This window comes from Perissodus microlepis, chromosome 1, assembly GCF_051167445.1.
Source record: "Perissodus microlepis isolate ML-2025 ecotype Zambia chromosome 1, ASM5116744v1, whole genome shotgun sequence".
Taxonomy (NCBI): domain Eukaryota; kingdom Metazoa; phylum Chordata; class Actinopteri; order Cichliformes; family Cichlidae; genus Perissodus; species Perissodus microlepis.
The window spans coordinates 7,339,113-7,363,327 of NC_140461.1; the positions used below are offsets into that span (position 1 = coordinate 7,339,113).

The 24,215-nt window shown below is 38.9% G+C and overlaps 1 protein-coding gene across 5 annotated transcripts in view; it reads right to left on the bottom strand.

Moving 5' to 3' along the window:
• Positions 1–24,215, bottom strand: part of akap13a (A-kinase anchoring protein 13a) — a 120,770-nt gene that overhangs the window by 94,033 nt on the left and 2,522 nt on the right. For 4 of the 5 annotated variants that reach the window (XM_084928366.1, XM_084928375.1, XM_084928359.1 and 1 more), the window contains exon 2: positions 6,264–6,307. In XM_084928366.1, coding sequence (XP_084784492.1) covers positions 6,264–6,296 — 33 coding nt within the window. In that variant the 5' untranslated portion in view covers positions 6,297–6,307. Of the gene's footprint in view, positions 1–6,263; positions 6,308–18,039; positions 19,008–24,215 lie in introns of those variants that run through there. The other variant, XM_084928350.1, reaches the window with a different exon arrangement.

A 24,215-nucleotide genomic window follows, 5' to 3' on the forward strand; every position in this document is an offset into this window, starting at 1 on the left:
TTCCAGTCCTTCAAATATGTCAGCAGGAGGTGGGAGTGAAGGTGAAGGTGAAAAGCCAGAGATGTGAAACATCTGCTGGAGAAGGGAGGAAAATAGGCAAACGAGCACACAGAAGCCCCACAATAAAACTAACCCTGCTGACATTAAGTTTTCAAAACAACAGTAATTAAAATGGGAAAAAGGAAATATTGCAGTGACTCTCCAGCTTAATATAGAAAAACAAACCTGTGGTTTTAAAGCGGTGCTCAAATGGATGTCTTTCAGCCACACTGTATGACTGTGCTCTCTGCTGGTTATAAGTACTTAACTAAGTGACCTGCTGGGGTATTGACCTGCTAATCGTGGAGCTTCAATAGGGAACAGGCAGCTTTTAAGCAGCATCAAAAGCACAGCTGGAGACTATGAACCCAACCCCCTCTTTTTAAATATGCATATGCGTGTAGCCTTTTCCACACATCCTGCTGCAGCGCTGGTTTCATCTGTCCAGGTAAGGTGAGGCTTGGTTTTAAGCATTTGCATATACTGTTACGACTTCACACTGATAATTATTTTTAAACTTATATTGAAATTTTAGTGATTGTTCACTTAACTCAGGCTTTGTTCCTTACTACAGGCAGCTCTATCCTTCACTTCACCACCCAAACTAATTGTCACTTGTTACTTAAATCCAATAGATCTTCATTTGTATCTTTTTGTCCACTCTGTCACATGAAATCTGCGATAACAGCACATTTAAAAAAAAAAAAAACAACAACAAAAAAACATCTTTTAATGATATTCATTAAAAAGTTAGCCTCAAAGTTTATGGGTGTAATTGCTTGGCATTGTGATTCATCCTTCGTGGCATTAAGCCATTTTTATTTTTACAAGCAACTAAAGCCAACTCAACATGAGACCCTTCTTTTGGAAGCCATATATTGCAACCTTTTGCATGGTTTACCCTTTGCTGCTTTTGTTCCCAACATACAATTTCAAAGCCAATTTACGGCGCAAAACAGGCCCCTGTTTACACACTAACATGAAACATTGGCAGAGCAAATTAAGCAACCCACAACTTACAAGTCTGCTGACATACAGAGCATCCCTTGTCCCTTCAGGAGGTAAACATGCACCAAGCAGCATTCTTCATGCAATGAAATGTTTATATTGCCAATATGTGAACTGACTGCAGCATAATCTAAAAAATTAGAGCTTCACAAACTGTGTAACTAGCAGATCATCAGAGTTAGCAAGTAAGCTAATGTTAGCTAGGATAATGTATAATAAACCTAGTTGTATCAAATGAAACCCTTATGGCCAAATATTAATGTCAGTAAAACTGGGGCAAAACTACTTTTAGCCAGAAATTCGTGGAGCAAAATACCAGCATGATTAAGGCGTAAGGAAGTCCTGTGACTGACTGACTGACTGACTGTTTACGTTATTACAAATGTTACAAACAAACCATTGCCACATTCACGCAGCAAGGGACGGGATTTTTGGGATATTAATTTATACAAAAAAAATCGAATAGTTTATGCAGCTATTTTAATTCTAATCTAAAAGACCCCCCCCAACTTATTTTTACTGTAGTCTGGTTTAATGTGCTATTAAAACATTAACAAAAATAAACCTATAAGCTGTTTGCCCACAAACACACAAGCTGTTTTGTGTGGGACTCCTTTAAATAAGAACAAAAATGTGAAATATCACGCAGGCTACTCCAGGTGAAGCTAACATGTCACACTGATTTTAGAGCAGTCTGCTCTGGGGGACAATCTTTGGGCAATAATCCTAATACTATACTGCCAACAGTGAAAATCAGAAAGTATTTTTGCCTGAAATGTCCAACCCTGAGGTTGCTTTATTGCTTGATATAGATACAGGCAATGTAACAAATAGGTCACAAAAGCTAAACCAGATAACTTCATCAGTTAATGTCATTCATGATACTAACTTGTGTACTGTGTCAAATGGTATTGAATTTAGCAGCATGCACATAACAGTGCAAAGTAAATGTGTATGTATGTATGACCCACAGCCCACAGTAGCAGCCAAGAGCAATACAACACTGGCTGTTAGCTATCAATCTGTAATCTCCCAGCATGTGTAGCTTTATCATTTCAAAGTCAATTTTGTCTTTATTATGCTAATAATCAAGAAATCACTATGGCGGTCTCTTTATTGCTTTGAAAACTAAGTACTCACAGGACAGCTTACAGAACTCCCTTTATAACTTGAAGTTATCAGTTCCTGTATCATTTTATTAGGCTCTCGTATCTTTGTGGGGAAATGTTGACCGGCTCTTCTTTACAGCTTAGCTTTATGCATACCTTAACGTCCCACAACAACATTTCAGCCCGACTGGGCGATTGCAACACTTTTCTTTTTCAGCTATTCTGTTGTAAATTTGCTACTGTGTTTGGGATCATTTTCAGCCAAGCTATAGCTGTCTGACAGCTGGCCTCACATTTGACTAGAATACTTTGGTACATAGAAGAATTCACAGCTCACTCCATGACTGCAAAGTGCTCAGGTCCTTAGACTGCAAAAAAGCCCGAGTTATCAACCATCAACCACTGCAATTAACAACTGGTATGAAGCGCTGATATGCTGTGTTTGGTTTGGTTGGCACTGTGTATTATGGACAAACATCTCCAAATTGGCAAACATCTTGCAAGTTTGCACACCTAAGCCATGCTGCCATATTTGTTTCAGAAAAAAGAGGCGTTCTTCAGGTAACCCTTTCATACAATTGCTCATTCTGTTTGTAACTACAATGTCACAAACTGGCTTATGTGCAGTTTTTCTGAGCATTACACAGTCTCAACTTCTGGTGAATTTCCTGAGATGTCCAGTCTGGAAAGATTGTCCCGCTGTGTTAAAACATGTCTGAATGTTCAGAGATTGGCAAACGGCTAAAGCGTCTGTTTTTACAGAGATGGTCATTCTTGCAGATGGTTAGTTAATCACGTGCTGATTAGCAGCACCTGGCTACTACTTACCCTCTTAATTCCTACTTCATAGAGTGAAAACGTTCCTTTTTCTCATGACTAAACATGAAAGCCAGTACATAAAACAGTCCGACATACTTCATGACAGTGTGTGTACGTCTCGTAACCATTTTGGCTGTATTGATACATGCCATGTCAATATGCCAGCTATCGAATGTTGGCTGCAATTCATTTAAAGGCTCTGGATGCCATTAAAAAAAAAATAGTATAATTGTAGTTATCCAGAAAAGCTTTAACCTGGAGACAATAACCAAGCAGTCAGTTCACAGGTTCAGCCCATGTAACTGGTACCATGCCCACAGTCACGCATGCTGTGTTAACCACTGAACCCCTACCTGCTTATTTAATTGTAAGCCGCTCTGGAAACATTGTCTGCTAAATGCCAAGAATGTAAATAGCATGTTTACTCACAGCTAGAACAACAGAGTCTCGCTGTTATGGAAAGAAAACTCATTTTGTTAAGAACACCCACAACTAATCCCCTGCCTAACAAATCATGTAACCCTCTCCCAGCGCTCGCTAAAATAAAATCAGCCCTTACTCAATTTCTTTACCCATAGCATGCTCATTAAGAATCCTTCTGAGGACAAAGTAATATTGCAAGAATATCAAGGCCTTGACCTCTGTTCTTCTCAGAATATGTAGCTTCTAGATTTAGTTCTACACTTATAGACTGGGGCTGCCATTTCATCTAGAAGGTAGAGCCCATGAACTATATCTTTTTTTTTTTTTACGATACAATTACAGGCTGACTACTTAACCCCTATGAGCTATCTCACTGTGAACTGCTGTGATAAGTTTCTAAAATCTGATGTCTAATGAGGCCTGACTGCCTGCCTGGTTCCACTGAGGAGTTTGAGTGTAAATCACAGATAAGGTTGTCTGGGTGGTTAATGTGTGAGCCAGTATTGCCTTTAGAGAGACACACATACACAAACACACACATCCCTCACTTATCTCATTTCCTATGTGCCTTCTACACCTGCCAGTGATAGGAGACCAGTGTAACCACTAAGATCAACTCAGAAACTCCCCTCAAAACACAAACCTCATTAAATATTTATCAAATACTGCAGAAACCCCGGTAGCACTCAAAGACATTTTAACTCTACCTGGAAGACGTAATTCAAAAGTCAGTAATTAAGAGTTATAAATGAGCTATAAATGGAAATTTTAATATTAAGGGATTGCATATATCACTCACATGTACCAATCAGTTTGAAGTGGTGCATGTAACCATATCTATATTAGGCTTTGTAGTTTAATTACAGATACTGAGTTATCTGTAAAACCAAGGTTGTATAAAGTGGGTTTAAATTTACTTTAAAATACTAAATGAAGCAAATGTGGCTTATCCTCCTTAAGCGATGCACACTCAAAATAAAGATTATAATTCCCTCCCTTAAATAAAGACTACTCTTTTTTAAGCAAGTTTGCAGAATTGCTATTCATTTATTTTATTTTATTTTTTAAGTAAAGCCAAGTTATCTGTTTTTACACCATTATGCAAACTCACCATCTCCAAAATAACAATAGCAGCTAAAAGGATCATGAAATTGATTGAACTTAAAAGGAGGAGTGAGTCGAAAAAGCCATATGGCCTGATCAGCAATATGAGCAACAATGCAAAGCGTTACATTTACAAGTTGAACACCAGCTGTGTTGCCAAGCTTTAGGCAGTGACAATGAAAGTAGCTAGAAAACTGCTGACATAACCCACATGATATGCCACACAGTTCGGCAATCTGAGACGACCTCAGCAACAAGCTACATCTCATCTACTTGATCTACCTCACGTGACTTCGCTAAAGCAAAACACACAGGTGCCTCGCTCCAAAGGACGGGACAAAGGACTGAGAATGACAAGAGACTCAAGCAAGCAGCAAGCCTCAGGGTTAAAAAGTTAAGCCATTGTGTAGTGGCCGCTTGAAACCATCTTCAAGAGTCACTCCCAACAGACTCCAATGTCCAGCTCGTTCATTTGTACCCAAATATGGTTTTAATACGTCCAAACGTGCTCACTTCGTGCTCCAAAAATCAACATAGCAATGATCAAAATGCTGACACTGAGCATCACAATGGCTATGTCCGTCATTTAGAAACAGTGTCTCGCCACATGTTTTCGCCAGCTATTTTATTCCAGCAGACAACTGCACAGAATTTTGTAATGATTAGCCTACAGCACCTTGAGCTATTATTTTATGTAGGCACAAATGGAAAAAGTCTCTACGCAAAGGATATCAGGGGCAACATACTCAACCTGCAGCCTTGACATCCCAAACATTCGTCAATGCGGTTAAAATATGAATGAATTGATGAATATATAAAAACCTACTTCCGGCTGCTCACAAGGGCTCGCCACAGCGGGGAGCTCTGCATGTTTGATTTGGCTGAATTTTTTATGCTGGATGCTCTTCCTGATGCAACCCTAAAGGCATTCGTATCTCCTCGTCAATAAAAAAACAGTATGACTATGAATGGCTATGATCAACTTATCATGAACAAAGGAATCTTTGGAAAGCTTGTTGTCTTTGAGAATGTTCATCTATTTATCTCTGTAACGTTGACATAATAACAGGTAGTTAAGATACCTATGTACTTCAAAGCTACACAACACTAGGTTAGGGTATTCCTGATGTGTATCTCTTCAAAAATGAATGGATCAAAGAAGACACTTCCGGTCGGGTTTTATTCTGACTGAAGCCACAGTGCTTAAATGTTATTTAAAAAATTGATTAAAAAAAAGATGTGTTTGGAAGACTAGTTTTATGCTGTCTTGTAATATTTCTTGTCATTCACTTCCTACTCAGTTATGTGGGTCTATTTTCTTTCTTTTTCATCATCAGTGTGTCAACATGCAAAATGATGACCTCAGACATAAAAGCGGACAGTAAAAACAGTATAGACCATTTTCCAGTCAGCAAACATTAAACATTTAGTTCATTTGCATGCAGTCCAGTATGCTCTCTACTATCTGGTCCTGCACACCCACGCAGCTGTTTTCAGTTGTTCCTGTTAATTAGACCTGTTATCAGGTGGAGAGGTGGAAATCAAGAACTGACATTCCAGGCATTATATGAGGTCATCAAACCATGTAAACAAATATTGATAAAGAATTACGGTTTCCCGGCTTAACGGCTTCAACAGATCGAGCGCCTTCACCACCACACCTACACAGCACGTGAATGCAGAAACGTTAAAAGAAAAAATAATTATGTGAACTGGAACAACAGCTTTGCTGCTAGTGTTGTGTGATTATGTGATACTTACATACAATGGAGCTTGCTGTGGATTGAGTTTCATGTCCCTGGACACTGTAAAAAGAAGAACAAATTAAGGGTTACAACTCTAATTAGGCATCTATATTGTAATATAAAACAAAATCATGTCTTAAAGCGGTACTAAAACCTGTGTGGCCGTTAGGGGCACCACAGCAAGCTGTAAACACAATATTATCCTATCAACAATTTGTAAAACCGATATTTATATTGTATTACATTTGATGCAGGCACTAAGCAAAATTAGCATATATTGACATCTAGACTCTGGTGGGTCTAAAATTGACTTTGTGTTTAGCTCTGTTTTGCTTCACTTTTTACTCGTGCAGGCTGCCTACGTATATTAACAAATGCCTAAATATATGTGGCGACCAGGTCAGTGTTATCCATACACTAAATTATTTGTGGCAGCAACCTCGACTGCCATGTATTGATTTTTTGATCTCCTTACTATTTAAAAGGGTACGGTTTTATTCCAGTGCTGAGCTGCATCCAAGGAAACAATTTTGCTCAGCTTCTTCTTGACCTGCTCTCACACACATACACAAATACAGACTGACACATTGACTTTCTGTGAATAGTCCTTCATTGTAGTGCACACAATCTGAATGTATTACCAAGCACTGAAGGAAGGATTATTATTGGTCTTTCTCCACATAGTGACAGGTGACATCATCATAAAAAGTTTGTTCAAAACTGGTACATCAAAGTCTGACAATGCTCTTACTCCTCAAATAAGTTATTAACATGTTTATGCCCAGAAAGAAAGAAAGTGGGTGGGTGGGCATTAAAAACTAAAACAGAATTCACCTCCATAACCATATTACCTTCAATAATCTACAGTCAAGTGTGTCAAATAAGGAGCAAAGCAGTCAGGTCAGATATGGTTTGAGGAGATTAGCACTCTGTTATTAACTGTTAATAACTAGACCTGCAATCAAATATTGCTAAAGTTATTTAACTCAGACGCTCAGGGCTTACTGAGATCCAGACATAGTCTGAACCAGAGCTTAACTAAACAGAGTCCATAAAGTGTCCAGGAGAATATCCAAAAGTCCAACCAGTGTGATAGCTTACCACTTAAATTATTTATTTCAGTATTTCCATGCTTCAGCCAGCACTGATGTGGCAGCTAAAGCAAATGAGGGTCAGAAAAAGATATCTATAGCTAACATGAGGAGGACAGCAGCCAGCATGCCGCTGTGGGAGAGCCAGAAAGGGCAGAAGCAGCAGATGAGACAGGCACGCATTGAAAACGCCTCCTTGCTGCAGCTGGTAATTATCCTCTGAGGGTTCATCAGTACAAGCGACATCTTTCACTTTATAGAGTAATTTAGTCCAAATGAGAAACTGCTCTGAGGAAGAACTATACGCTGCCTGCCCAGACAAAGGTAGGTGTGAGCTTGTGTAAACATATAATGGAGGCCTTTAGCTTTTAAAAAGCCTGATATTTCCCTAGGGTATTGGCAAATACCAAACAAATGATTCATCAGGTGGCCAGAAACTCAACTTCACATGAATGCCTTTACTCCTCCATGCTCACTGGTTGTATAAATAAGCAAATATTTTCTAACATGTCAGCCATAACAACTTAATGAATTGATAATGTATCAGTCACAGCTCCAGAGCTTGCCGCACAGTTCAAAAGGGACAGAAGATAATTAAATAATGGAGATTACGACATGTAAGCTTAGTGGGGTTTTGTTTATTACCCTTTTAGAAAATCCTTTAAGTCTGTGTCAGACAAATACATATACAGAAAATCATACTGAAAATTAATTATTGACAAATTTGTTACATTGACATTGCTTACTTTTGAAAAAGCCAAAAAAATGCAATATGGAATAAACACTTTATTTCCCAAAACATTAGAATATTATATATCTGAAAAAAATGAAAAAAAATGATATTAATGTGTAAGACCCTTTCCTTCCTTAGGCCCTCCTTTTGCACAGTACAGGCATTCATTATTAATAGAGAACACGGGCTACAGGGAATACATGTGTAATATATATGCCTGATTAAATAAAATCCCAATTTATAAAACTGGCTAAAAAATAACTCCAGTACTGGTTATTTATTTATTTATTTATTTGGTTAAAATCTCTTTGGGGTGTCAAAAATTACTTTATACAGAAAAGACCTTCGTAGCTAGAACATTAAACCCTATACATATTTTGCAGTACTTTGGAAAATGCTGGCAAACTGCCACTGGGACTACTCTATCCTACTGATGCTTGCTAACTGAAATAGTCTGGATACTGGAACAGGAAGCATGTACAGCAGCTCTTCAGAACATTGCTGTGGACAAGGTGGCAGTTAAGCTTGGCTCTGGCGGTTGTCCCAATACTCGGTGGGAGGTTAAGAGTACAGAACAGACACACACTGGATCACACGTGGGTTCCTGCCTCCTCTTATCACTGATTAGTCCCTCACTAAAAAAAAAATAAAGCAAGAAAAGTAAACCACCAATATATTTTGACTTTTAGTTCTTTTACAAGGATTTGTATGATCAGTTAGCAGGACTTATCAGCTTATGTTCACATTTGATTCCTCACTCCCACTCGAGGATGCGGGCCTCAAAGCCTTTCTCTGGGCGCAAGGTCAGAGGCAGTGGGTGTGTAATTACATCCAAACAAATGCATAACAGCTTTAGACTTGAGGATGAATGGATTTGAAACCTTTGTGTTGAACTTTCTTGTGGAGCTATTGGGCTGCTTGTGTTCATCAATGAGTCAAGGGACTGGTCACTTTTGAGACCACTCTCCTTGGTTATTTGCAGAGAAAATTTTCTCTTTTGTTTGCTGTTCTTTGGCACTAAAACAAGTCCTTGCTGCTGGCCTGCAGTGGTCAGCAGTGCATTAATCACATGAACCTCACAGCGGGGGAGGCAGCGTCAAAAAAGGCCAAGACCTAATGAGTTCAGCAGAGAACTCCAAAGGAGTCTATGCTGGACTCAACAGAGCGCTCAAGTGCAGCGAGACCAATTTACTTTCTGTAGCCCAAACCAAACTTTTTTCCACATTTTCTGCTAAATAAATAGGCTTGAACTAGAATTAGGCAGATCAGGTAAGGGGATAATCAGTAGCTCTAATAATACTCTGGAGCCTAATCCTCTTGCCTTAAGTGCACTGGGCCAGAGACCAGCTTCCTCACTCACCACATGCACAACTTTGACTGATAACACTCTCACGTAATGTCCTCAACAGTCCCACTGCTTCTTTTATATTTTGATATTTGGAACATTTGTCGTCTCCTAGTGCTCTTTTTATAACTACTCCAGGCAAGACATGGGTAGGAGCCTTTACTCAAGGACGTTTCAACACGGCAGACTGACAGCTTTATTGACTTGTGCAGCCAGTGGGTCCTTGTTATTTTGCTAATGTGATATCTAAGTAACCGCTGACTTAACTCAGTGCACAACACAACAATATCTGGTTGGAAGCAGAGGCTGTGCTACATTCACATTTTTCACTACTGAGGACAGAGATGATAACACTTACTCATCCAAATGCAGGTTTGTGCGCCCTTTATCAGCTGTGCCGTGCTTTACATTTGCGACGCCTTCACACCTGGCAGCTGCACACAGCAGCTTATTCTGCTCACTTCTTCAAATTCATTAAGGGGGCCAAAAGTCCTTGTGACACCCTGATTTTGCCAGCCAGTTATGGTAAATGTTCCTTTCTAAGAAAAAGCTCTTGTTAAGCTCTTGTTTTGTTTTAAATCAATCTTTAACATCTACAGATCTCAACAACAAACAGAATAAGTGGCCGTTCGTCTGTTTAGAGCGAGAGTGCATTAAGCAGCAGTAAACTAGTAAAACAGTTCAAGCTTACAAATATTTAGTTAAGAGAGAAAATAAAACAAGTGAGTAATCGGAGTACAAAAGTTAAGCACACTTGAAACACACTATCTAAATGCACTTTGGCCATTTCCCTTTTGAAAAAAAAGCCAAGGTAAACGCTGGGTAATGATATGGCCATCCACCTCATTCCATACTCTGGTCACTTCTGTTTTTGAGTTCTTTATTCCTGATATAATGTAGAGCTGTGCACACCAAATAAAAGGAAATTGACAAAGATCTACTGCATCATCTCAGGATGTAATTGCTCCACCGTCTGCCTAGAGTTCATGGAGGGGCCTTTAATATTACACCAGACCTCCAGAACTTCCTCTTGGGTGATTTTTCATCTTGTCACAGCAACTAACTTCAGCTTCATGACTAACAGGCAGCACACACACAGAAACACAAACCCACTAGTTAATGCAACTAACTAATACTTGTCGGTTAGCATGTTTGTAAATAATTTCCAAGAAATAAGTTACATGTCACCAGACCAAAGGTGGGAGATATGCTGATATCATACTCTGCCATAACAGATTTACAACACTGCCATTACTTTGAGAAACACACACACTCAGGCACACACACACTTAGGTTTTAAATAAACTGTTAAATGATAGTCCCTCCCACTGATTACCTTTATTAACAAAAGCGTTCACCTTTAAGGACTTTTGGATAACATGATCTGTCCTGAAGAACAGTGAAGGCTTGGCCTTGAAACTAATGGTTATAAACAGTGGGTTAGTTTGCCTGTATTTATATCTCAAAACAAAACATCAAGAGGAAAGATTAAACAAATTCTGAACAGGTTGATGGAAGCACAGCCTGTCAGGGGCTTACAGAACTCACAGATGGTAACAACCTGCATTTAGCACACAGGCTACACTCCACTGGTTAGTTACTATATTCAAAGTCGTAGCTAAACTCAGAACTTTAAGTACAAAAAGTACCCAGTTTTTGCTTAAGGTAGAGTAAAAACACCACATTGAAGAAATACTAGATTAGAGTTAATATCCATTGTATGGCTTATGTGTTTCTGGTATGCCAGATGACATGCAGATGACCATCCACTGAAACAAGCTGTTTTAGCTCCTTTCGCCTTAAGACAGCTTCTTCCTGATTGGCTGCCTCTCACAAACACAGGGACCACTATCCTCACCGACAGACCTGGAGCCTTATTGCATTTTCACACCTGCAGTTTGCGTACTCTGATGCAAACTGCAGGTGTTTGCATCAGAAAACCTGTAGGTTTTCCTCATGGTTTAGTTTCTTTTCACAAAGAAAACACAAAAGAGTGAGATCTAAATTATTTTTAAAATGTGTTCAGAGTGAGGTATCCATTTAATGTTTAAATACCATAACAGAATACAGTATTGATGCAAAGGAAAAACTGGGATACAAATTTCAGATTACATCATCTGCACAGGCAATATTCTTTATTCACCTTATCACAATTGTTTGGTATCTTGACAAACTCCTGAGAAAATATTTGCACCTTTATCTAGCACCAGTTTACTTTGGCTCTTATTTGACATTTTGTGCTACAGGTCCAGGAACAATCAGGTTTCTCTGAGCTTTGTCCACTCGCTCCTTTTTTTCCCCAGGGTTCTTAATAGAGGTGGGATTCAGACAATAACAGTAAATCAAACCAAAACAATGAACTAACAATTCTCTATGTATTTATGACCCCAGGAAGCCCTTTCACAGGGAGGATAGGGAGTCGCTTGATTAAATGTAATAAAGTATAAAAATATTACTGAATGCATGTCTGGTATCAGTTCATCAGATTGCCATTGATCTGCTTTCTTCTGCTGACCTCGTGGTCATACAATATAGTGGGTGTGACAGTTCATCTGGTCTAACAGTTCCTCTTGGCCAGCAACAGTCATTCAGAGAGAGAACACAGGGGACTTCTTAAATAGCTACATCTGTGGGTCATTTCTGGTGCAGGAAATTACAAAAAAGGTTCACACTGAATGCATTGATTTCTGCATCGCATAGGGCTGCTGAGAGGTAAACAAGTTCCAGGCAATTTACTGCAGCAAGACAGTATGCTGCTGTGAATAATACCTGGAGTTCTGGGTCAAGTTACAGAGTGCACATACAGATTTCATCCTTAATAATGCTAAAACCTGACAAAACAAATACTGCTTGATGTTGTTTTAATTACCGGTAGATTAAAAAACAACAAGAACAACTGTGTCATTTCCAAGTGTGAAACTAAGCAGGAGTAAATATTACGTTAGAGCTTTGCTTCATTTAGACAGAAATGAGCCTAAACAAAACATTATTTTGCCTGTGCAATCAGATATTGAGAAAAAATTGTTGACTCAAAACTGCACCAAATCATACCACAAAAGAAAAAGAAAATATTCAGTGAAAGAAAACTCTGGGGAAAAAATAGTGTATAAAGCAAACCCTTTCTCTGGTAACAGAAGAACCTTGAGAAATGACATCCCCTAAGCTTGCCCTATGGCCACCCGACACCTGCTTATAGAGATGACACAACCCATTAACTCCACCTAAAGCACTGGGTGCAGCCAGCCTTTGGCCAAGCTGCTTAAGAGTCTCTTTTACAGCAGAAACTGCCTTTGAATTGCTACTAAAACAGATTTTTTTTCCCTCTGTAGCTGAAAGGCTGCACAGAGGCAGGGCATGAGCCACGTTCAAGTGCACAGCCGTCACAAATGGACCAATGAATCAAGAGACAAAGGCCCCTGAATGCTGTTATCGGGGCAGCGATGTGACGAGTCAGGGGTGCTGAATGGACCTGTTATGGCTTCCGCTGATCCCATGGCTATCAAAATAAGCCATAATAGCCATGTGACTGCAGAGTGAATGGGAGGATGAACAGGATTAGCTTCCCAACTCATTAATCGGACCGTCTCCTACACCCTTCCTGATAATCAGCTGAGGATTCCCCAACATAGCCATGTGCACAAGACACATAATGACTGTTTATTAGCTGATTAAAGAGCCTCATTCTTACGGGGCTGCCATACAAGTGATTGTCCCTGAGGAAAAATGTAGCCAAAGAAGGTAAATATCACAAAATGACTAGTTTAATTTTAATGTCATCTTTGGACATCCCGGCCTGCATCATCACATCCATTACATCTGGCTCAAACAATCATGACTCAGTATCCCAGAAGAGCTTCCGACAGAGAAGGAAGTTGTTATAGTGTCTAGTTTTTGAGATGCATTCTGACACATGTTCAAAAACCTGGAATAACAAAGAGTAGAACTACACAAACCCAACTAAAATTTTAAGTTGTGAAATAATCAAGCTGTTTTCTTTTTTAATCTCTTGGTTTTACTCTGTACTTTAAACTGGAGTGGCATTATGTTGGTAGTCCACAGGTGCTGTGCAGAGCTTTGTAGACATGTCTACATAATGCAGTGGCCAGCTAGGGTAGTGAATAGAAAAGAATATGTGGAAGAAATTATAACATGCTACTTTTTATTGTGCTTTAGTTGGTCCTGGATCAAAGTAGAAACAAGCATGCATGTATGTGCAACCTTTACATTTTTTATCTTTATATTTCAAGATTTTTAAAGGATTTTTTTTGTTTGTTTCAAAATGCCTGAGATTACTATTGATTGGATGAACATGTAGAAACATGTAAAAGCCCATTGACACAGGCCTAGGGAATGTTGATGACCCCACTAGGCAAAAATATGTATTCCTCACTGACTGAATGATTACTGACAGTGCTACACCAACAATCTCATTGCAATTACTTTTATCACTAGCAGATCACTATGGTTACCTGCAGTTTGCATGTAAGGCTAAGTTGTCTACAAAAACTCACCAACTACTTGCCAACAGGAAATGAAAGTGTTAGAAGTGAAGCAAAAAACCAGAAACAGAGACAGTTTATCTTTGAAATTAAAGTTGCACCTTCTGAAATGCGCGGGTCAAAAGTAGAGCTAAATGCAATCATAAATACAATCTTTTCCATCTCTCTCTGAGAATTCCTGTAGGACTACAAGAATATAGGCTGTATCAACACTGGCAGAGCATTTCAAAAACAAAACGCTTCAGGAAATAAAGACATTGTGGTTTCATGGATTATCCTAAGGCGTTGACCTAGCCCCACCCCACAAGTATGATCTACGTGCCCATTCTCAGAGAAGCACTGCTCATCATTTACAGAGTTATTATCCCGCCGCAGTCTAGTGACCTATAATCTTATTCATAAAACTGAATTAGACATAAAGTTCAGAACATGTTTACAGTGCTGCTGTATTCACTGGACAAAAAAAAGAAAAAAGTTTGTATGAGATTTTATTAATGTTTTTAATTGTAATGACTTTTAAAGAATTATGGTCAACATTTAAAGCATCATCAAAGCCAGCAGGCTTGAAGAGAAGCGGTTTGCCTCTTAAAACCACTAATTTCGAAATATTTAGCAAATGCTGCCTCGTTTAACAAATGTCATTAAGCAGATCAAATTTGGTTGTATTGGCCTCTTCCTGAGTCTGTATCTTTACCTGTGATGTTACAAAATGCAAAAGACACAACAAACCTTTCCTGGATACTAATCCCAAAACAGCAACATGCACACTCTGGTGCAGAAAACAGGTCAGACCACTGGACATGACAGACATGTATACCTTTGCATTAGCATTTAATAGCCTTAAAACTTCATACAGCAGCCTTTCTAGGCCAAAAACCTCCCATTGGCCATTAATTAACTTGAAGAATGTCAATGAGGATCCTTGTTATAGGGGCAATAGTTACCTGCGGCTGCTTCTTCACACAGCTTTTTGAATATGGCTGTGCAGAGGGAGCTGCCATCAAGGACATGGAGGTACTCTAAAGAGGGACAGAAGCCCAATATAGCCCTGAGGTGTCACCCAACACCCAGGTTCCATGATGACAACATAGAAAAGTCTCAGGGAGGAGCAAAAATGAGTTTGTGCCTCACCTATAATACAAAGGAGATGAGGACAACCTGGCCTGGATACTTTATCCTTTCTGCCCTTTTGGTGTTTTTTGCTTTAAACACACACACACACACACACACACATATGTATAGTTTTAAAACACAGAAACCATCCCTTAAAAGCATCTACTTGGGATTTTTGTCTCGATGCATGCTCAATCATCCGGGTAAGGAAATCCCAAAAGGTTCATTCTGTTCATCTGGACGTAGCGTTCTCAGTGGGGAGAACGTTTCGTCACTCATCCAAGTGACTTCTTCGTTCTCAGCTGAATGCAGGTTTCCCCAATCTTATAAACAGTACATTTGCACAATGACTGAAACTAGCACCACCAAGTCATCAGTTCAGGTATGTGATACTTGGGATTTTTGCGAGGCAAACTAAGATCACTGACACTAGGAGAAAGTTTACAGGTTCACAGCTCAAGTCACGCTTGCTTTAGTGTAAGGCCTCAAGGTACAGTAAGAGGCTTTGAAAGAAAGCCTCCACCAAATGGCATAGAAGAGTGCCAGAGAGACAGCTTTCAGGCTGGTTTTAAAGTCTCACGAAACACAGGCATTAAATGTCCTTGATCCCCACGTCAAACGCTTTGTTAAGACTTAGAAATGAACGTGCTCTGAATGAATATTGAATCAGAGTTTACACGTTAAAGTTGCTGTTTAAATACTAGGCCTTTTAAGGATGAAGGAGTTCAAGCAGTTTGTCCAAACAAATGTTTCATTCCAAACACGAACAATATCTGACTCACAAGGCCTCTAAAACTCTAGACGATGATATCAGTCAAATTCATGAAGAATTCACTGGAACATTTGGGCCCGTTGAGAGTTTTCTGCATGAATAGAGCTGTGCCACACTGGAGGAGGATTAAAGCATGGCTCAGCTGGGTTTGATGTTTAACCCAGAGGTTTGTTTAACCTCTCACATTCTCTCTCCCTGGTTAACCGCTAGTTACTGACCTACTGCTACAACATGACCATTGCTGAGAGAGAGCACCTGCTTTACGCTGCACCCTTGTCTGGTTCTTTTTACGGTTCACTATCAGCCCTGCTCCTCTGAAGCACTGCTAAATTAGTCAGGGCTACGTCACCTCCTCAACAACCCCACCACAGTTACTTCGACACACCATGTTGACTACCACTTAGGTAGTCACGGCTGTTTGATTTAATCAAACCGGGCTATTGTCTCTATGAACAGATATGAGACCGCGGTGGTGACGCGACCTCACCCTGCCTCACAAAAGCTGCCTCTGTGCAGAGACAGCACACAAATGCTGGCTGACAACACAAGGCCGGGGTATGAAAGGTCTCCTCAGTGCGTGGTGACAGTTATTACCCTCTCCACTGAAACCAAATACCTGTGAGCCCAGATAGCATTATCTTATTGTGAGGCACACTGGGGGCCAGCCTGTAATCAGGGCCCAGGCCTTCACCAACTCTCCTCCTTAGGTTTAAAGCCATCCCTTCGCTTCTGTTTCCACACGATGGAAAATCTGTCTATTTGATTCTTCCCTGACACCTAGATGATTTATATTTATTAGGAAGTTTAAATTCTCTCAGGACTACATGAAAAAAATCTATTGAAAATGAACAAGAAAGCTTTTATGCAATAAATTCAGCAGGATTCCAAATGCACAATCCATTCACTGGCAGGCGATGGGTGAGCATTGCACAAAATCTCTCAAAATGATCATCTGACATTTCATGGGACCACAGTGTTAGTTACAAAACAAACTACTACGGAGTACAAAACAGAGGGCAAAAAGCACACAGAAAGATGGGGAGAAAGCAAAGTTTTAGAAAAGGAAAGTGCTGGTTAGTCTCATTTGGGAGGTAAGAGGTTTAGCCAAGAGAATCCTGAGCAACGCTAACCCCAGCTTCACAGCAGGCATGATCAGATTAATATTACGTCTACAGCAAGACTGATGCACATTGTTAGGTAACTGCTACATAAAGTACCAAAGTTACATGTGAAATTAATGTATGTAAATACTTAATTCTTTGATAGCACAGCAGCTTTTTGGTTAGTGTTAGCATTAGACAGTATTGGCCTGAACCTAAGGTTTGGTACTCTCTCAGTCAAGTTAAGACATGCAAGTTCTGTCAATCAGACCCTCTAAATTGCTCCCAAATATGCATGTGTTTGTGTGTGTTTACACTCCTGACCTCTCTTGGATCATTTCGGTGAGTTCCACAATTCAGATAACAAGTAGCTGTCAACCGTTTCACCACTTCTTTAGAAATGGTTTTAAAATAGGAATCTACAGCTACTGCAGTTTGTTTGGGGAACTGAATTCCCAGTGGGGCATGCAAGTTTCTACACAAGACACTTTTAAGTTGCATTATGAGAAATAAATGACATCCACTCCAAAACGGATCATGCCTGCCATGTGATCAAACTAGGAGACAACTAAAAAAGAAACTGAAGAGTAAACCATTTAGAACAATAATGTAAATGAGAAAGCCGTCAGAACCCTGTTTTCACCAATTACAGGAAGATTTTGGAAAATAAAGAAGTGAAGCTTCCATATTCTGTCTCAAAGCACATCTTTCACAGTATTCCTACCAGTTTAATGATGCCCTATAGAATGTATTAATTTGCAGCTTTAAAAATGGCTTTCAAGGAAACGTGTGTTGAGATAAATATGTAAATTCCCATGAGGAGAGCCCAATTACAACTTTAACAGCGGTCATATTAGTTGTTATTGAATGCATTATCAGGGAGGCAGACATTGCTAGGTGCATCACAGACTTTGCCCCAGGGAATTGCATCAAAACAAACACGAGAAAGACAACCTGCAAATTCAGTGTGCCGCTTCACACATGGCAATGCTTTTATTTAGTCATCATCACCGCCTACAACATAAAAGCTGTTTGTTGAATTGCTCTTATAATTCTGTCACATCACACTGAGAATCAACTTTCAAAGCTTTTGTCTCAGCCAACTAAGACGCACATGAAGGCATCAATGGAAACCTTACCCACAGTTTATTTGACGACACCGGCTGTGAGCAGACTCCTTCAGGTGATCATTAAATTAATTTTAAGTCCATCAGAGAGAGCAGGTGTGTTTATACTAGGCAGGTATTCTCAGTAGGCATGCAAGCTCTCACCACACTGATTACACTGAGCTAAATATGGCTTTGTGCTAACACAGACAGTAGGCTGATCAAAGCCCTGATGTCACAGGGCACAGGCGGAGCCAACAGACTACAGGTCAGGTGTATGCTGCAACTGCAGTGGCATAACTGCAAGCGTACTCTTTTTTTAGCAATGCTGCAGTTTTGAGCATGTGCAGATACACAAGTTCTACTTATGGCAACATGTTTGGGTATTCAGATCACTTAAATGTTGAGATGATTTATATATATTAATGTATATCCTGATATTGAACCAGAAAAGAATAGATAGTAAACACACTCTAAACTGATTTCATCTGGTGGAAAAGTAATCAGAAGTAATCAATGGCAACAGTGGCTTGGTACATTAAAAGTCCTGCAGTCACATTTATAAATCAAGTGTGCATTCATCAGAAAAATGGTTTATGACTTGATTTATCTGCTAAGTTTGGTTCAAAACAAGTCAATTGGTTCCAGGTTCTCACATATAAGAATATTTAGTTTTTCAATCATTTTAAAAAAATTACAGAAAATTTGGGGGGGAGCTTTCACTGTTGAACAGATTTGACATTTTTACAAAATATAACTATTTAAGTCACAACATATTCAAAAACAAAAATAATCATTAGCTGCAGCCCAATTCAGCTACAGGGTATTTTTATTTTCTAGGTACAGACAATCTAGCCCCACACCGTTCCATCTCTTTCCCCTCCTTGTATGCTGGTCAGGTCTTTGTGTGGAAAACCTCAGTATCATCCAGATCCATCTACAGAAACTATGGACTGTATGAAAGTTGGAGGCAGCCACCGTGACCTCTTCTATTTTTTCTGAGCACCTGAATCTTAGCGTTTTGGTTATTAAACTACAAGAAACCAAACTTAGACAAGAGGGTGGCGTTCCTAGTTATTAGCTAATGCTAGTGAGCTAGGTTAGCAACCTGCATCAATAAACTGTACGATTGACTAAAAAACTAACAAAATAATAGAATTTTCACAAAACATTTTCCACAAATATCTTAGACTATCTGCACCTCGCAGAAAGTCATTATTTCTTTTACAAACAGCAAACACTGCTGAAATACCCAGTTTAGTGACTACACTTGGTGGAGGTGAGGTAGCTAGCAGACATGATGGCCACCTCTGTCATGACACCTGTCCAACAAGAGTCGACACTCCTAACTGAAGCTTCCAGATGAATGGCATTATAAAGAGAGTTCACTCCAAGCTACAACTGCTATAAAGTGGGGAATAAGAGAGGCTAAAGTTATTTGGGGTTTTTTTTTTCTTCCCTGGCTTCATTTTTCAGCCTGGGTGGCTGCCGCTTGAAGGACACATGAACCAGCTCTGATTGGACTGGCCCTAAAACTCAAGTCCACTTACAGAAGGATGACAGGAGTGTGCAACAACACTGAATTAGCTAATCTGCCAATTAGCTAGTCAGTCATACGATGGCAACCTGCTTGAGACGAGAATGACTGCATTCTGGTTACGTTCCTAAAAGCACGTTTGCCAAGCGAATTTATGTTTTCAAACCTATGTAAGTCTATGTAGTACATGTGAATTTCCATGTCAGACTTCCAATTTTCACATATTCATCATTTATCACCATATTACAACCAACAGATTGCATGTAATTGCCAATTTGATCCCATTCAACTGCAAATCAATAGCTGACTAAGACTTCATCTTATTGCCACTTTACCTCCATCTTGATGCACCAAAATCACTTTGAAGACGGCGACTGAGCGTGAGCAGTCGCAGACCTGTTCCCTATTTTTGAATCAAGTGCTTCAAAGGAAACAAGATCACAAGTTTATTGAATACGGTCAATAATTGTGGTCGTGCCTCATTCTTCAACTACCGTTTTCTCCAGTGCGACAGTAGCACAAAGGAGACACGACACAGGACTGGTTTAGCAGTGACAGAACTTTCAGAATAAAACACATGTAACACCTTACAAATAAAGAAAACTGCTGAAATTTATACTTCTACATGTTAACTGTGAGGTAGAAAAAAGCAGCGGACTAACATTCAGAAAGAAGTGTTGTAGAGATATATCTCATGACTTCTGGTCAGAAGACAACAAACAGTGATGTTAGTTGGTTTGTATCCTGGCAGGCTTTATAATCTGTTAGCTAGTTTAAGTAAATCAAGTAAATTAGCAGAAGTTGAGGATCATCATAACCTTTTGACTATCTCGCACACCTTTGTTTCTCAAGTACGGCTCCCAAACATCACCTGCATACTGAAATCAGATTTCACTATGTAAACACAAGACCTCCTCCAGATGCCTTTAAATCCACTAGTAAATATTCAAGCTGCTTTGTTCCTCATCCATCCAGGCAATCCAGTTTTTGTATGTTGTCTTCTGTTTGTTCTGTTTGTCTTCCCGTTGTGTTGGCACACAAAGGCTTATTTCTGTTCAATAAAGAAATTCCCAGAGTTATATTTATTGTTAGGTTTTTAATAAAAGGCTATTCTAACCAATTCCCAAGGTGATTTAAATTATCTGACATCTGTGTCATTAAAAAGAGCTAATCTGATCAAACACAAGTAAATAACAGAGGGTTTAGCAGAATGCATGCAAATGGAGAAACTGCTACGGTTATACTTGTTTACAGGATTATAAAATCCTGCTGCACATGTTGGTAACAGAGAGAGGGTTGTAAATAATTCATCATAAGCAAACATTAAGAAATCAAAGTTAGCATTTTGTCACAAAGCTGGTACTTTTCATGATGTCAAATTTTGATATCAACATAGGCACATTAACAATTAACATCAAAGTGTTCTCAATAATTTCCAGAAGAAAATAAACTCTGCTCCAGGGCACAAAGTTTGGACAAGCTGTGGAAATAGCTGCTGTTTTGGAACAATGAGTGCGGCTGCTGTTTGGCGTGCTGAGAGGATTCCAGCGATTCCAGCCTTAACAAAAACTAAGTCAAGGCTTTATTGTGAATATCAGTGGGGAATTCAGCAGTCGCCCTCCCAGGCATACCAAAACTTATCCCTGAGACAGCACTACATGATGAACTAGTACCTGTAAGACTTCCTCTAATGCTTCCATTCTATAGCAAATACAGTGTAATTACAAGGCCCACACTGTGCGTATCCTCCATCATCATTAAATTAGGGGGTTTGTAAAGATGAGAAATTGACAGGGTTCTGCTTGGAGCCAGCAGGATCCTCATGGAAATTTACAGTACTCAAAATGGGAGGCCAACTCCTCTTTCATTTGTCTCTCATAACGGAGCTAAACATATATCGCTAACTAGGACGTCCTAAGAAATAAACCTGAATTTTGCAGGGAAAGACGCAGAGACCAGAGTAATAAGCTTTTGTTTAGTGGAAAAGTTGCACAGTCCTCTCCTGATAGCTTGTGTCTTATGGAAAAAAAAACGTGGAATGATGTGTACTGGTTTTTAAAATGTGTTGGCAGTGAAAGAGCTCAGCTGCAGCTCGGTTTACTGTTGCACTCACTTTCTGTCATGTTTGTTAATACCATCATCTGAAGATGGATATAATACATGGTTTGAGACCATTTTTAAAAGACGACATATCCAGTAAGTGCCACTCTAACAAAATCACGATATTAACATTTCATTCTGGTTTGCAAATCTCAAGTTAGTGTTTTGAATTTCACACTGATCTTCACATCTAAATCTTCAAAGGAAAGTGAAAAAACATGTTTGTAAAATATTAAATGAGACTTATTATGCTTTCTCTTAAATTTATAGATGCCCATTAAAAATATGCACAAAGTTTCAAATAATGAAGAAACTGTTTGTCAAAGTAATCTCTGCACCAAAAGCTCAGGCTTCATACTCCACTCAACGTTTCAGATAGTTTTTTTCCCACTCTTAAAGTTGTATGACAGCAAATATGTATGAGAGCAAATATCCTTACCAGTCATTTCAGTCAAAAAGCTCTGGATGTGTGCACAAAGCTAAACTGACCTGCTGTTCAAAGCTAGTTTAAAGGGAGGGTGCCCTTAAAGGGAGAGAGGCCGCAATTGCTTACTTCATACAGTGGAAGAACTGAGGCCACACCAAGGCCCAATATTAGTGAAATAAGGATTATTTTAAATGGCAAAACATACAAAGCTTATCTAGGAGTGTCCTCAAAAAGACCAATATGGAAGATGAAAATGAACAGGTTCCCATTAAATTCACAAACAGTCGTGAAACTTTGGATGATTTTGAATTACTGCAACTGAAAACTTCTTTGACCAACACCTGACAGGATAAGCAACTGCTCAAACACTGAGAAAACAGTTTAACATTATTCAAACACATTGACACATTACACAAGTACAAAGCACATTTGAAGTATAGAAGTGTTAAGTTAATGAACTAGGTGAGTTTGCAGGGCTGATTCAAAGTCTTTATAAAGCTATTCTGTACTCGCTGTCAAAGTACTAATAATTAAGGCACTGCAATCTCACATCTCTACAATATATCTGCTTCATATTTATCAACTTGGAAATTTCCTTTTGCAACATAAAAGTTCATATCAACTAGGTGAAGTGTTACTGCAAATGTGACACACCCACTGTGTAAGAGGTTTCAAGAAGGAAGTCGCAACAGATCCATTTCCTTCTTTCTCTCTTGGTCAAAGAATATAATATGGGGATGATGGATACTTGGCCTACATTCATTGGCGCTGACTCATTTTTACAGGACAATTGCACAGTCAAAGGCATGCATGGAGCGATACAAAATAGATGAGTGGGCTGCTTGATAGATAACAGAGCCAGTTCTACCAAGTCAACAATGACAGCAGGAAATCTCTGTAAACAAGTCAGATTACCAGGGTCACTCCACTATGAAGGAGTGACAACAAATGTGAGCAGTGTCACCTGTTCTCACTTTTACTCTTGCCATTACTAGGGCTTATTTAAAGTTGAAACACTAGTGTGGAATCCAAGGATCCAACATTATTATAGACTGGGTGATAGCGTGAGTATTAAGAAAGCGTAGAATCACTTGTCAGATTAGTGTTGATGTTGAGGCCAGAGATAATCCTCAAAGACACTGGAAAAATGTAAAACATTTAGCACCCGACTCTTTTTAAGAGAATAAGAAGATTCTCTTTAAACAAGCCACTGATCGGCTTCACTGCTTGTACCCAGGCCAGTGGGATAAACTCAAATTAACCAGGAAGTGAAGAAGATGAGGCTTGTGTTGTGACTTCAGAGCGAAGCTATGGGTGTGTTACAACATGGGAACCCAGAAAGCAGCCATGCCTTGGTGCCTGGCCCTTTGAACATGTTCAAATGGGTGAGGTCAAGCGGGTGTAAGTGAATTAGTAGGCCACTGCTTTTGCTTACATGTGTGCAGACCTTCCCAACAAACCAGGAAGTAAAATCAGCTCTTGGAAGTAGGCTTCCTTAATGGGGAAAAAAATAACCCTGAAAAGATTTTAAGTATCTGCCCAACCCAACAATGACTTTAATTTGTTTTTGTGCTTGTGGGGGGTTATTAGGTGCAGAGTCAGTATAATTATTGACAGTTACCAGGGTTTCGGCTTCATACAAAAAAACAAAAGAAAAATGGTGCCAAAGATCCAACAATTTTTTTTTAATGAAACCAGTTGATTTATTTTTGGTTAAAGATCATTTTATTAACTTAATAATTAACATAATTTAATATAAATTTTGATAATTTAATTTAATAAACAGCCAAAATAGGTGTAATCACCCCAAAAGGCCAACTTTGAGCAGATAAAAAACCCTGATAACAACTGGGTAATCTGAGTGTTCCTCATTAAATCCTTAAGAGTGGTAAAGGTCAATCATGTGAAAATAAGTAATCATACAAATCAATTTTATTTCTCTCAGAATGACATATATATATATATATATATATATATATACATACATATACATACATATACATACATATATATATATATATATATATATATATATATATATATATACATATACATACATATACATACATATATATATATATATATATATATATATATATATATATATATATATATATATACATATACATACATATACATACATAT